This window comes from Salarias fasciatus, chromosome 19 (assembly GCF_902148845.1).
Source record: "Salarias fasciatus chromosome 19, fSalaFa1.1, whole genome shotgun sequence".
Taxonomy (NCBI): domain Eukaryota; kingdom Metazoa; phylum Chordata; class Actinopteri; order Blenniiformes; family Blenniidae; genus Salarias; species Salarias fasciatus.
In genome coordinates, this window is record NC_043763.1 from 6376383 (window position 1) to 6390721 (window position 14339).

Below are 14339 nucleotides of genomic sequence, written 5' to 3' on the forward strand. Positions count from 1 at the left end.
AAACGACTTCCTGCTGAGCGCTGATTGGCTGCAGGCGTTCTACGGACTTGGCGCCATTGCGAGTCTTCGCGCTGTCCTCCGAGCCCTCGCTCAAGAAACATCTTCTTTTCTGCCAATATTAGCGGCGTATCTGCAACGCTATGGCCGATAAAGACGGTAAGGCCGCTCCGCCGTTTGACTAGTTGAGCGCACGTTTCGTCTAACCCTGAGGAAATCCAGCGCGAGGACGCGCCGGTGGCTGTTGGCGCGCCAGGCTGCGTCTCCTTTCATTGTTAGCCGCTGCTAACATTAGCAACTAGCACGCTGGCTGAAAAGGTTTCAAAGTGTAGACATGCAGGCTTATTATTTTCCTCTTTCGTGGCTGGCTTGTTAATGACGATCTTTCCCAACGGCGCGCAGTGATTTGTGCTTTTATAAAGTTTTGCCCACCTATGTATTTCACTTTAATATTAGAAATAACTTTGACCAAAATGAGTGTTATTCTAACAATATGAAGGGTTTGCTGTTGAGAAAACAACTATACACCAGTCCCTAATTTAATCAATAGATTGATCACACGGGTGCAGCATCGTTCTGAATTCCACTGATCGATAGCTATATTATATTTCCGTATTTCAAAATATTTTCACAAATTCAGACATACACGCCCACTGCCGCAAGGTGTGTTACCCTATGTATGGCTTTATTGCCAAGAGGTTAGATCCATGTCAGGTGGCAGACAAATCTTGCATGTGATTTGTAGGTCACCTGATTATACCAGTTTATAATCCATCTATCTGGGGTGCATGCTCATGTGGAACTGTTGCAGTTGGCGCTATATAAATAAAGCTGAACTGGATTATATATCGAAACAATGTTGGGGTGAGTTAATGTTGGTGTCCTCTGTGTTATATTTGTAGCGGCATTCGATGATGCTGTGGAGGAGAGGGTGATCAATGAGGAGTACAAGATCTGGAAGAAGAACACCCCCTTTCTGTATGACCTGGTCATGACCCACGCCCTGGAGTGGCCCAGCCTCACGGCCCAGTGGCTTCCAGATGTCACCAGGTGAGGCATGATCTGCTACACTTCAGCATGTCCCTGAAGAAAGGAAAAATTAGCAGTTATTGCTCTTCACAGACCCGAGGGAAAAGACTACAGTGTGCACAGGCTGGTTTTAGGAACGCACACGTCTGATGAGCAGAATCATCTTGTAATTGCAAGTGTTCAGCTCCCAAATGACGACGCCCAGTTCGACGCCTCGCACTATGACAGTGAGAAAGGAGGTGAGCGATGATCTCTGCATTGATTCTCTTTGTAAAATCATACATTCATGTGTGTTGTGTACTGAACCAGCTAAATATCTCAGCTCGGACTGAGTCTTGTTGATGACTTTTTCATGCAATTGTCATAAACGTTTCATGTTAGATTCACCCTTTCCCTCCAATAATGAATGAAGTCACATTTTTGTTGAAATCTTTAATGCTTCAGAAACCGAAGGTATGTATGTTTTAGATGACACGTTAGTCAATGAAATTCAGTGTCCCATACATGCAATATACCGCCCGGCTTGTTGAGTAAACTGAACTTTAATGCTGATATTTGCAGCGACTGTTTTCTGCATGGACTTTGCTTTATTTCAGAGTTTGGAGGTTTTGGATCTGTTAGTGGGAAAATAGAGATTGAGATCAAGATCAACCATGAGGGTGAAGTGAACAGAGCGCGCTACATGCCTCAGAATCCTTGTATCATTGCTACTAAGACTCCCACCAGTGACGTGCTGGTGTTTGATTACACAAAGCACCCCTCCAAGCCTGGTAAGACTGTAGTCTAGGTGAGAACTTTTTTTTCTTCCTCTTTCAACTTAAAGTGTCGTTGCTATTTAAATGTATTACTTTTTTGGGAGGGGGGTTCACATCTCTTCAGTTTTTAAGATGTGTGTATATTTTAGACCCCTCTGGAGAATGTACTCCTGATCTGCGCCTGAGGGGCCATCAGAAGGAGGGATACGGCCTCTCCTGGAATCCAAACCTCAGCGGCTGCCTGCTCAGTGCGTCTGATGACCATGTAAGCTCCTTGTCCGGATTTTATGTTTTTTGTTATTCAGGTTTTATTGCATTTTTTTTCTAACAAGATCAACAAAATCTCAGCTTTATTTCACTGTTTCAGTGTTTCTGATAGATCAGCTGTATTAAAGTTCTTTATTTTCAAGCAGTGTGCACATCAAAAAAAAAAAAAAAAGAAAAAAATCTGTGTCTCCTTTGCAGACTATATGCCTGTGGGACATCAGCACAGTTCCCAAGGAGGGGAAGATCGTGGATGCCAAGACGATCTTCACGGGCCACACCGCCGTCGTGGAGGACGTCTCCTGGCACCTCCTCCACGAGTCGCTCTTCGGCTCTGTGGCCGACGACCAGAAGCTGATGATGTGAGTCGATTGAGACGCAACTCATCGGAAACAAAGTGACTGTTCAGCTTTAACCTTTTAACAATGCTTCTCTTGTCTGTTTTTTGCACAACAGCTGGGACACGCGGTCCAACAACACCTCCAAGCCCAGCCATGCAGTGGACGCCCACACCGCCGAGGTCAACTGCCTGTCCTTCAATCCCTACAGCGAGTTCATTCTGGCCACCGGGTCTGCAGATAAGGTGAGGAACTCTGTGTTGAACTGCTTTCCGGCAGGTTGATGCAGCATCTGCTTCCTTTTTGTGTGACCGCTCGATGCTGACGAGTCTTGTGCGCAGACTGTGGCTCTTTGGGACCTGAGGAACCTAAAGCTGAAGCTGCACTCCTTCGAATCGCACAAGGACGAAATCTTCCAGGTAAGAAGTGAATTTTTGATTGTGATTATATTATTCATAGGACTTGTAGTCATGTCTGCACCAGTGTTGGTGCTGTTCAGAAGGTTTTTCTGCTGCTCCAATGCTTTATATTCCTGATTATATGTGGAAATGGCCCCTCAGGTGTAAGTATACTTTCGTAGAGAGAGGTGAACATGTCTGCTCTCTGAAACTGTTGTAGGTCTTTACCTCAGGTGGGTTACACCCTGCCTCTCTTGTCGCCCACAGGTTCAGTGGTCTCCTCATAACGAGACCATCCTGGCCTCCAGTGGCACCGACAGGCGGCTCAACGTCTGGGACCTCAGCAAGATCGGCGAGGAGCAGTCTCCAGAGGATGCTGAGGACGGTCCTCCTGAGCTGCTGGTCAGTCCCGACACCAACAACTGCCAGTGGAATAAAATAGTGCCATACTGTGCTTAGTTTTTTTTTTTTTTTTTTTTGGTGGGCTGGGTTGAAGCCTCTTTAAGGCCGGTTTTGGCCCACGGGCCTTATGTTTGACACCTCTAGACTAACGTCTCTCTTTCTTCCCCACCACCTCAGTTCATCCATGGCGGACACACGGCGAAGATCTCAGATTTCTCGTGGAACCCCAACGAGCCGTGGGTCATCTGTTCTGTATCAGAAGACAACATCATGCAAGTGTGGCAGATGGTGAGAGCCGCGCCGTCGACAACACGACAACCGAACCGCCGCCGCCGTCAGAGTAGCACTGAATCCTCTCTCCCGGAAACTGCTTCCCCCGCAGGCTGAGAATATTTACAACGACGAGGACCCGGAGGGAGCCGCCGACTCGGAGGTGCAGGCATGAGTCCAGCCTGGACGTCTCCTCTCCCGGCCTGCTGGTGAAGGAACGCTGGGTTTTCCAGTGGCTGGAGCACACGCAGTGACGTCTTCTCGAGATCCATCCGGGCAGCGTTTTTTAGACAGCGCTGCTCTGAATGATGTGGTGGCGTATTTAAAAACGAGATCCGTCTGGTCCAAGTATTTTTAGATCTTTTATTTCTCTAAAGTCGGTGGGATGAAACGGTCGCAAACACATCAGTCATCGTCAGGTTCGTCGTTGAGAAAGCATTTCTACAGAGATCCATTTTTAATATAATTGTACATACTGTTAGTTCCTCCTTTTTTATTTGTAGTAAGTTTGACACATTGTGTGTTTTGTCTCTTGTGTGTGTGTTTCCCTGCAATTGTCTGTGCTGAATATGATCTTTTGTGTTACGTGTCTTCATAATAAAAAATATTTACATTTGAGCTGTTTCTGTGCTGATGATTGGAGTCGTGTATCACTTCTAGATAAATGAGTTTGTAATCGCACTACTTTACCTGATAAATATTGAATGAGCCTAACTTTTATAGTGAATGTTTACCACTTTAGCTTCCTCAAACACTGTTAGTCACATGTTTACACCCAGCCTGACCTTTATCAGGTTCAGGATCATTTCAGATATAAAAACAGGGAGTGGTGAGACATCAGACCAACAATAATGCATTTGGAGTGCGATCAAACATTCCTTGTGTCCTAACTGGAAGAGTTGTTTTCGCCTGGATAATATATCACGTATTAGAGTAGTCGTCTGCACCCAAGTCTTTCTTTCATCCTGGGAAAGTGGCGTTTGAGTTGACAGCCAGCCCCATAGTCCTGTTTATCTGGTTCGTGGCTGTGAAGACAGGCGAGCTGTTTGACAGTAAAGGCCTCTGGGAAAATGTGGATTGCTTTCGTTTTGAAGGCTCTGCTTGTGTGTGGGTGTGTCGACCAGCGCCTGGTTTCGCTGTAATGTTTCAGCAAATCAGAGCTCAAAAAGAGGATCTGCAGCTTTCTTTAAAAAAAAAAAAATAATAAAAAAATGATTTCCGGTGTGATTTCCTGGTTTAAGAAGTGATGATCTTTCTCATCGTTGATCCTCTGGTATGGCCTGCCTGGATTCATCGCAGCCTCTGTAAAATAAGCATGAACAGTTATTCTGTCATCAAGCTGCTCACGTTTCAGACCAACTCAAGAAGCATCAGACTCAACCCACCTCAGGAAGGCCAGCTCTGCTGAAAGGCCGTTCTTAAGATCCTCCAAGTCTTCTTTGGATTTTCTTTGGACATCGAACTCCAGCTGGAGCGCTCTCAAAGTCTCTTTATATTTATCTACAGTCTCCTGAATAAAGTATAAAAAAACATCTGAGCTGCTTCATCTCAACGTCCGGCGTGTCTCTGACCTCCTGGAGGCGAGCGGCCATACCTGGTGTTGCTGGATGCTCTCCCGTCGCTCTGCCTCCAGGAGAGAGATCCTCTGTTCCAGACAGGCTCTCTGCACCCCGAGTCTCTGCATTTCCTCTCTCAGGGGCCCCAGACGGACCCTCAGGTCGCCCGACTGTTCCCTGCTCTTCCTCAGGGCCTCCTCGCCGGCCTGCCGTCTCCTGAGCAGGGCCGTGAGGCGGGGCTCGTACCAGGCCTCCAGGGCCGTCACGCTGCAGCTCAGCCGCCGCTGCAGCTTGAGGGAGGCCTGGCGGCACAGGCCCACGTCACTCATGGCCCTGGGCCTGCGGGGCCCCGAGGCCTGGTCCCTGAGGGTCTTCAGCCGGGTCTGGTGGACTTCCTGCAGGTCGGACAGCTCCTGTGACAGACTTTGGATCCGAGTCTTCAGCTCCTCCTGTTAACACACATCAAACATGTAAACAGGCGATTTAAGCTGTGTTCCAGTTTAAGAGACTGAATGCAAGATTTATTTTACTCATACAGTCAATAAACGCAGCACAAGAGGAATTCACATGGAAACTACTCAGAGGTTATCTCTGGTGAAATGCTTCAGATGCCGTACATAACAGTTCAATAAACACAAAGCAGCACTGAGGTTTTCAACATCTTGAAACAGTTTAAGATCATTCTGCAGCTTGTTTAGAAATTCTTAACTTAAAACCTTTATTGAAGCTTCGTGACTGAAACTATTCTTTATTTCTTTTGCATACATTTATCAAATTCCCTGAACCATCACACACAAACACAATCTTTTTCTGTCCTTCTTGAGAGTTTATATTCTAAGCCCTAAGCTGTGTAGAGCCATCTTACACCTCTTACATCTTACAGCTTACACCTTTTTTTAGGTTCTTATGCCATTTTAACTGTTCAGGCTCTTTTAGCTGTTTCAGCACTTTTTTTTTTTACATTTTAATTATTTTTTCCTCCTTTTTGTATTTGTTTTTAGCTGTTTAAACTCTGTTTTACTTTTAAATATAACATATAGCTGTTTGAGTTGAAAAGTCTTTTTAAAAGTTGAACATTTCTGCAGCAAAATTAAAATGAGACTAATAGCTTTTTTTTTTGTGACATCTTACTGGAGCCTCTACAGAGGGGCTCTAGAGCCACGTGATGCAGATCACTGACAGTCAAAAATCAAAACATGCACCCCTCTTTGAAGGTTCATTGTAATCTATTGTGAGATTCTTTCATCAGAGTAGCTGCAACAATTATGCAAAACAGCATAAAAGCCAAGTGCCAGCTGATCCAACCTGAGTTATCTGTGCAGGGCAGAGGGAGTCAGTTATGTTTACATTCACTGTTGATCAGAACTCATCCATGAATAGCAGAAAACACCCATCTATCCACTTATCTGACACAGCGGAGTGCCAGCGGCGTTCACCTGTGTGACGGCAGACTGCGACACCTCGTACTCCTGTGCCGCCAGAGCCACCTGGCTCTGGATGCAGCCTCTGGCTGTGGCAAACAGCTTCCTCTTCACCTGCTGCGCTTCCTCGTGAACAGCTATGAAGTCCAGCTGGACTAAAGACAGCTGCCTGCGTGCCATCGACAACTTCCCCCTCAGGTGCTGCACAATCTGCAGCCACGGCTCCTGCAGGCAGAGCAGCTCCTGGATCAGCTCGTCTCTCTGCTTCTCCAGGCGGGACACTCGCCGGATGCTGAGCTCGAAAAGCTGTCCCAGACTGTCCATGTCCATCTGTATTGTGTTGTGTTCTGTGCGCTCCAGTGAGTGAACGCTAGTCTCTGCTGTGGAGTCGCTCTGGCTGCTTTCTGTGGTTTCTCCAACATGCTCGAGGTCCATATCTGAGGCCTCAGCAGAGGCCGTGTCTTCTCCATCACCCAGTGACCTTCGATTGTCCATGAAAGAGGACACTGAAAATGAAAATAAGTTAAAGGGTCAATCTATGTTTACTGTATATAAGACAGCTCACACAACAAAATTCAGTTGCAAGTGTTTGAATTAAGCATATCAATGAGAACATGTTTGTTTACATTTTTTTGCATTGCATGCAAAATCCATTGAAGGTAAATAAATCACTAAATAGTGGCAAAAATAGTAAATCACTCATAATATAATAGATAATATGGTTTTAATTTAGATAGAATGAAGAGATTATAAATATAGAGGCCTATATGCATACAAAGAAGCATGAATTAGCAGAAGAATCGACCAGGAAGACAAGATTACTCCCTTTAATCAACGAGTGCTCAATAATGACTGACAAGATTGACAAAGACTGATTAGATCAACCTGACAATGTGTTCAAAGCCACATTATAGTCTAGCTTGCAACTGTTTAAAGTCATCCCAACATGCAGTATCTCCCACAGGACGACCTTAAAATTCATCACTATCAAGCATTCTCCTGTACTGATGGTTTATAGTAACACACTGTCGTTTTATACTTACTACAACTGGTGTAAAAGTCCACACAGATGTTCACACACCGATGCTTGCTTCAGGTTTTAAGAAGACCTCTGCAGTGTGTTTGTGTCTCCAGGAAAACAGAGGCACACTCTCTCTATATTTATAACACAGGAGGGAAATTCTATCTCAGACCCTCTCATACCCCCCACATGGGATCACAAACCGTGTCCGAGCCGGGAGCAGACAGGCCAGCATGCTCCGCGTGCACCAGCTGACACATGACCTGAGCGGCCGGGTCAGGACATGCAGAGCTATATTCGTACAGGCCAAGCGCCTGCTTTCATGTGCATCCAAGAAGGAATTGCCGTCACGGTTTAAGAGTGAAAAAGCAAAATTTTTTTCTTGAGTCTCAAATGAAAACCTGATGCTATGATCATGCACACTTTCCAGCACTTTGCTCAGCTGCCTGTAAAGTTTGCATAATTCATATACCGTATTTGTTTGGAACGTTTTGCATGCTGCTTATTACACCTCTGAAAACACACACACACACAATGACACACAGATACAAGCGCAGGAGTGTCATGATGGAGGCATGAGGGTGTTTTCAAAGAACATTGATAAACTCATATTTCATATCAGAAAGTTAAATGAGGAGCCAAAAGGGAAATCATGTCTAGGGGTCCATACATTTTTAGGCAGATGTTTTAATGGAAAGTCCTGACATGCACATAAATTAATCTTCATGATTCTCTGTATGCATGCATAGTCCAGTGAACAGCATGCAAAGTCATGTTTGGTAATGTTTGTGTAATTTTACATCAGTCAAAAGATTAGCTGTATGTTGTACTGCCTGGAATCGTTGTCATAATAAGTCAGTCTGTTCATTTACCTTCCACTCCTACTCAAGACACATTATTGTTGGCATCTGGTGCTTATCTTGACCAAACTTGGGAACAAAGTTCAGTGTGATCCTCTGTTAAGTTAAATAAAGTACTGCAATACATAATCGCAGAGTTTGGCGCTCTCCTGTTTTTAATCTTTAAATGTAATTTTTTTTTACACAACAACTGAACCTAATATTTAGTGTGTCATTGATTCTTGAATTGAAAATAGGAAAACTGTTAGTGCAGTCATGAAAGATGCCAGAGATTGAGCTTATACTCAATTACCATTCTACCTGCTGGAATTTATTGGTAACAGTCTTTCTGATGTACAATTGGAAAAACACAGACACTCTGACAGAAGTGGAAAGTGTTGGATAAATTATACCAATTAAACCTGGAAGCACTCTTATAACTACTCAGAATATTGTTTATTATTCAAACATTGGACACATTGAAAATAACAAGCATTCAATTCACTTCAAAACTATAAAACAAAATTCTTGAACATGTGTTTGAGGCAGTGTACGAATTATGCTGTGATAAATAAATATAGATATAAGTTTTAAGTTAAAAAAAATGTATTAGTGAAAAATATGCAAAATAAATTGGCATATTTGGGTAGACATCTATTTATGTTATTTCAATCACTTTTGAGTCTTTGTAGTTCTAAAAATTTTGTTTTACTCATAGTTAAGTACACTTTACTCAAAGTTTATCTCCTCCTCGTCTGCTCTTCACACAGATTATTCAGATCAAAATTAAATTTGCAGATTAAAAAAAAAAAATAGACCAGCTGTCATTCCCGCCTGTGGCCGCCAGATGTCCTCAGCGCACCGGGCGCCGCTGGGCGCGCGCCGCTCTCACCTGAGCGCGTCCTGCCTCCTCCAGGTGGGACAGCCGCAGGTCGGCGGCAGCCTGAACTTCACTCCCGACGCCTCCCCTCCCCGCTCCAGTCCGCAGACACGCAGCTCCGGCAGCAGAGGAGACACTTCGGGTCCGACAGAGCGCGGCCGAGCCGGCGGGGCCGACAGCAGCGTCCGCGCGTCTTTTCACGGAAATGCTTCACCTGGAGTTTTCCCAGGGACGCTAAAAGTTTGGATCGGAGCTTTCGGATGGAGAGCGGGTGAATCCTCACCTTTGGATTTTTTTTAAGTTTCACAAGGTAGGAATTAATCTCTTTTTACTTGTTACAGAAGCAATTTTAAGTATGGAGAGAAAAAATCCAACTTTACGCAGCCATTGTGTGTTTTCAAATCTGCTGCCACTAAAACTGGAAAAGCAGTTTGGTGGTTTAACAAACAATGTAAAAACCAATTGAGCGTGATATTAATGATTTGTTTCACTTATCGTGTTATAAACAAACGTACAGGTGTGGTGTCTCTGAATTATTATTTATATATATATGTAGCGTGTCATCATGTGAAATCATGTGCAGATTGCTGATGGCTCTGCAGGAGGCTGAGTGGTAGCATGGCATGGAAAACTAGGTGTGGGAGATTTGCTTAACTTGGCCTTGAGGGATCGGCACAGGTAACTTAAGACCTGTAGAGCTTCTCTCAGCTGTGGAGTCAGTGACAATGAAGACCATTGTGCTGATTTCCGTCATTGACCCGGCAGCAAATGACTGTTAAACATCAGGGTGCTCCGTGTCTGCACCCCATTATGGTATTAATGGAGCCACTGCTGGCTGATCAAGCTGAGAGAGATAACAGGACCACCTCTGGACCCTTACAGGGGGACCCTCCCCCTGCCCTCTTTCTGTTTTCCAGCTGCATCTCCTGGACTTTGGACTGAGTGAGATCCAGATCCAGATCCAAGTTGCTCTAAAAACATATTTTCCCCAGTTGACTCAGTTTTTTTTGTTTTTTTTTGTAACTTCCCTAGCCCTGCAGGTGAGGCTGAGACAGAGCCATTTGTTTAGACAGGGTGTGTCACATACTGGTGCTCCTGCATTGCCAGCCTGCCTTGCCAGGGCTTGTACCCATGGAGATTAGAGGCGTGTTATGTAAGCACTGCAGGTATGGCCTGCTAGACACCTGAGATTGGAGGAAGATCGGGGTTAGAGAGGGGCCGATAACAGAGGGGTGAGAGCGCAGGAGGATCTTTAAACCAAAACTCCGAGCAGCCTGTGGGAAATGGTGCAGCAGTCGGGTAGGTGCAACTTTTCCTCTCGTGTTTGCTGTGTGTTGGTCTGAGTTCCAGCTCAGGGGAGGAGAGTGGAACGCTGCCCAAGAAGAAGCAAAAGGGGGAACCGTCAGTGTCGTAACAGACAAGAACTCATGGTTAAAGTGAGTGAGTGATGCCTGCGTGTCATGCAGGATTGCTGCAAGAGGAAGTGAGTGGGACACAGTGTACTGTAAATTGAATAGGATTAGCCGATGAGTGAATCACCGATGGGTCGTTATCAACACTTTCTGAAAAAATCAAATCAGTGCCTGGAAAACAAGTTGGTGCCTGGCTGAAGACAAGCGCTGCTTTCTCCTCCATGTATGCCTTGAGACTCTTATTTTCTTTCTTTTCAGAGAGTTCACAAAGTTCGGCTCTGAAGTTTGGGCCTGTTTTATTCTCGAGCTGCATTTTTCTTTGACACTGGTCCACTTAGGCCGCTGAAAGCAGAGTGTTTTGACTGGGGCCAAGATGCACAGACACACACAGGAGATGCCAGGGTGTATATTTAAACCCACCGTCCAGCTGTGTTTGCCTCCACTAGTGCAGCACAACAGTTTCTTTTTTGTCTGCGTTTGACCCGTCGGTTCAAGGGTCTTAAGCTTTAAGGAGGCCGCAGTCCAGAGACGGACCCCGGTAACCCCTGGAAGCAAAGCAAATAAGACCCTTTACAAGCTACTATCTTCAAATAGTGGTGGAAAATGTCCATTCTTTTGTTTTCTTCATGGAAAAATGTAAGAAACAGCAAATCAGTCCTGTCAAACCATCGGTTTGTTGGCTCCCACTCAGCTGAAGGATTGATTTCAAGATTTCATTGAGTACCAATAAATCAGTCCTGCTCCTTTACATGTTCAGCTTTCCTCAACAATCCATCCTGAAAACATTTTTACTCGCTGTTCATGCCGCTCAGAACTGGAGATGTTACCAATGGTCTGGTTTCCATTTCCCATCTTCCACATTACTTTTTTGAGCCATCATTTATTTTCTGCTGTCAACATATTTAGTATTATATTCTTATCAGGGTTGCTATAAAGCTTTGTAGGTCTGGTTCACTGAAGTGGTAAAGAAGGACTGTCGTAAAGTATGAGGGGAAAAAAAACATGGTGAAAATAACCTATTGTGCACAAAGTGAGCATATTTCCAATTTCAGAGCTCCCTCTGGGAGCTCTGTGGGAGTGGGAAGCTCCTGGTTTAACCATAAGGAAGTGGGATTTTTCTGACTTCTCAGTTACTCATAAATGCATAATTTACTCAGACCTAAAGTTGTTTTATCTCTCAGATGTGTTTTTGTATCATTTTTCAACTTTAGTCGTACAGAGTTTTTGAGCCAGCGGAACTGACTGGGATTTAAAACGATGACACCGTTCAAACTGACCTTTAGGATATTTGCTGAATGAGATGAAAACCTGTTTGTTCAAGTAATTTTATTAGCAAAAGCCTGACAGCACTGACTCCCAGTATTTCCATTTGTGATAAGCATCGGTTCTGTTTCTATAGAGACTCAATATTACACAATAAACAATAATCCGGCGCACACTACCACATATTATGACGCCGTGTTAAAATGAGGCCCATGTGCTCGACCCCATGTGCTAAACATTATCCGTTTTCTTTCATGGCTCTGTCTCCTAGGCCACTGTATGAGGGGTGTGTGGCAGCAGGAGAGTGGGAGGGGTGAAAGGGAAGAACAAGAGGAGGGGATGGGTAGTGTGTGTGTGTGTGTGTGTGTGTGTAGAGAGAGAGAGAGAGAGAGAGAACAGAATTGGAAAGAAGAGTTTCTTAGTCGGTAATTATCAATCTCTCAGGAATGCAGTCGCTGCTCTGAGCAGACAAGCTGCTGCATGGCTGCAGAGGCCTCACAGCACGCCAACCTGGATCCACAGAGCCCTGTGCAGCACACACACACACACACACACACACACACACACACACACACACACACACACACACACACACACACACACACACACACACACACACACACACACACACATGGCCTCTTTCACCTCACTGAACTTCGCAGCATTTTGGTTTATTCATGTCATTATTGTCACGCCGCATTGTTGTTTTCTTTTCCTAATCGCCTTCATTACGTGCATGATCTTATTCTGAAACCGTATCCTTTCAAGAGCAAACAATTGAACCACAAAATGTCAGGAAGAGATTATCTTTCAGTCCAGGTCTGTCGCCGCTGTGTGTTTAAGATGATGTGTTGGTAAGTTGGTCATGAGTTTTTTTCTCTGTCATCATTATTTAAGTTTTAGCCTGACCCTCCTGTGACGTTACGTTTCTATTTATAGCTTTTGAAATAAGTGATTAAAAGGTCGTCTGTGTGTTGATAAGCAGCGAGCCGAAGCCTGTCCAGTCTTGTAAATCGAGTTTGTCTCGAGTCCAATATAGAAAAATGGCAGATTGAGTAATGAACACAGCAAAGGTTTTAAGTTTTGATCATTACTTTAAAGGTGCTGTAGGCAGGATTTTGCTAGCCAATGCTAATTTTTCTGTGTTTTCTTTGGATTAAATGTTAGAGTACCCATTGATAATCCTTTAGGAGTGTAGCATAATGGCACTACCGCGAGGGTGCAGCGTTTCCATCTGTCACTGTTCTGAGCTGAAAAGGAATCTCGACAGCTCCAGGTATCTTTGACCAATCAGAAGAGCCCATGAGGCTCTAACCGTGATTGGTCGAGGGGCGTTCGTCGCACGTTCTTGTAGGAGGGGCTTAACTTGCATAAGGGCGTGATGTCAGAGAAAACAGGACAGGATTGGCTGTGCTGGGTTTCAAATCGCCATCTTAGATGGGTCAAATCGCCATCTTGCTTAGGTAACCCTAAGAGTGACAGAAGAGTGGCATTACTTCATTTTTCCATACTGCACCTTTAATGTGGGACGTCTTTGTTGCGAGAAACCATTCAGTGATTTGCGTTTTGCTGACTGTCACTACTTTTAATTGTTAAATCTCTTGAAGTCGATTGAAGTGTTTCCATTTCGTCTGTCAGTCATCCCGTCATCCATCACGGGGAACGTCTTATGCACTGTTTGCACATGAGCGTGCTGTGTTCCAGTTCAGACAAGGCAGCTTAAGCCTTCTCCCGAGCAGCAGTGCTCTCTTTTGTTTGATAATGCCCAGAGAAGACAGACAACGCCCTGTGCTCACCGATGCCTGCAGGTGCTGCACACTAACACCAGTTTTCTCACCGCTAAACACTTGCTGCTTGGTTACAGAGTTAAACTTGAAAGCTGTTATTTTCTGAAGTGACTGTTGGTGTAAAGCCTGTTCTTGTCATTTAGCTGTCTGTCCTGGACGCTGGAACAGACCCAAAACATCCTTCCTTTCCTCTTCAAAGGAGAGCATTAACCTCGCTAATCTGTTCTTTCCCTCTAGTGTGGAGGCTAGCAGTGTTCACCCTGACCCCAGCTTTACTCTGCGCAAGCCAAGAGGCATGCCATGTGAAACCGGCAGCACAAGGCTGGATGTGAATGGCCTCCCGGTTACACCGAGCCAGTCCTAATTCAAACAAAGGCGGCTGTCGATATCGCTGCCGCTCCCTCTCTGGGTTCGCCTTTCCCCACTGAGACGGTGTCTGCTCCGTCAGCTCCTCTGTGTGACTCACTGCAGAAGTTACACTTCCTACAAACCCCCCCAACACACACACTCACGCACACACACTCGCATGCACCACAGAGACCAGAGGAAATATTTACGTGAATCAACTTTATGATTGTTTGCAGCGTTTGTGGGTGTCTATTTGAGGAGCTGGATTTCTGCAGGGTTTGAAGCATGAGCTTGCATTCCAGCACATTTTTCATGTTACTGCCAGTTTTCAGGGAGATGTATAAATATGGTGCGAGTTT

General features: G+C 44.9%; 3 protein-coding genes across 4 annotated transcripts in view; 2 read left to right on the top strand and 1 right to left on the bottom strand.

Moving 5' to 3' along the window:
- Positions 1 to 15: 15 nt before the first annotated feature.
- On the top strand, positions 16 to 4071 carry LOC115407246 (histone-binding protein RBBP4). 2 transcript variants are annotated; one of them, XM_030117605.1, is made up of 12 exons: positions 16 to 156; positions 900 to 1047; positions 1120 to 1265; positions 1471 to 1479; positions 1623 to 1796; positions 1931 to 2046; positions 2247 to 2407; positions 2502 to 2628; positions 2725 to 2802; positions 3049 to 3183; positions 3361 to 3471; positions 3566 to 4071. In XM_030117605.1, exons 1-12 carry the CDS (start codon positions 141 to 143, stop codon positions 3626 to 3628), a joined length of 1284 nt encoding a protein of 427 aa, XP_029973465.1. In that variant the 5' UTR covers positions 16 to 140; the 3' UTR covers positions 3629 to 4071. The 2 variants fall into 2 exon arrangements, with proteins under 2 accessions (XP_029973465.1, XP_029973466.1); XM_030117606.1 differs by lacking the exon at positions 1471 to 1479.
- A 595-nt stretch (positions 4072 to 4666) lies between these two features.
- LOC115407252 (syncoilin-like) lies at positions 4667 to 6925 on the bottom strand. The gene is made up of 4 exons (XM_030117621.1): positions 6446 to 6925; positions 5048 to 5458; positions 4839 to 4963; positions 4667 to 4755 (listed from the first exon to the last, which is right to left on the bottom strand). The coding sequence occupies exons 1-4, from the start codon at positions 6923 to 6925 to the stop codon at positions 4710 to 4712; spliced, it is 1062 nt and encodes a 353-aa protein (XP_029973481.1). The 3' UTR covers positions 4667 to 4709.
- A 2329-nt stretch (positions 6926 to 9254) lies between these two features.
- LOC115407237 (mucin-17-like) overlaps positions 9255 to 14339 on the top strand; it is a 36558-nt gene continuing 31473 nt past the window's right edge. The window contains 1 exon segment of the mRNA XM_030117594.1: positions 9255 to 9480. The gene's annotated coding sequence lies outside the window, so the exon portion shown is untranslated.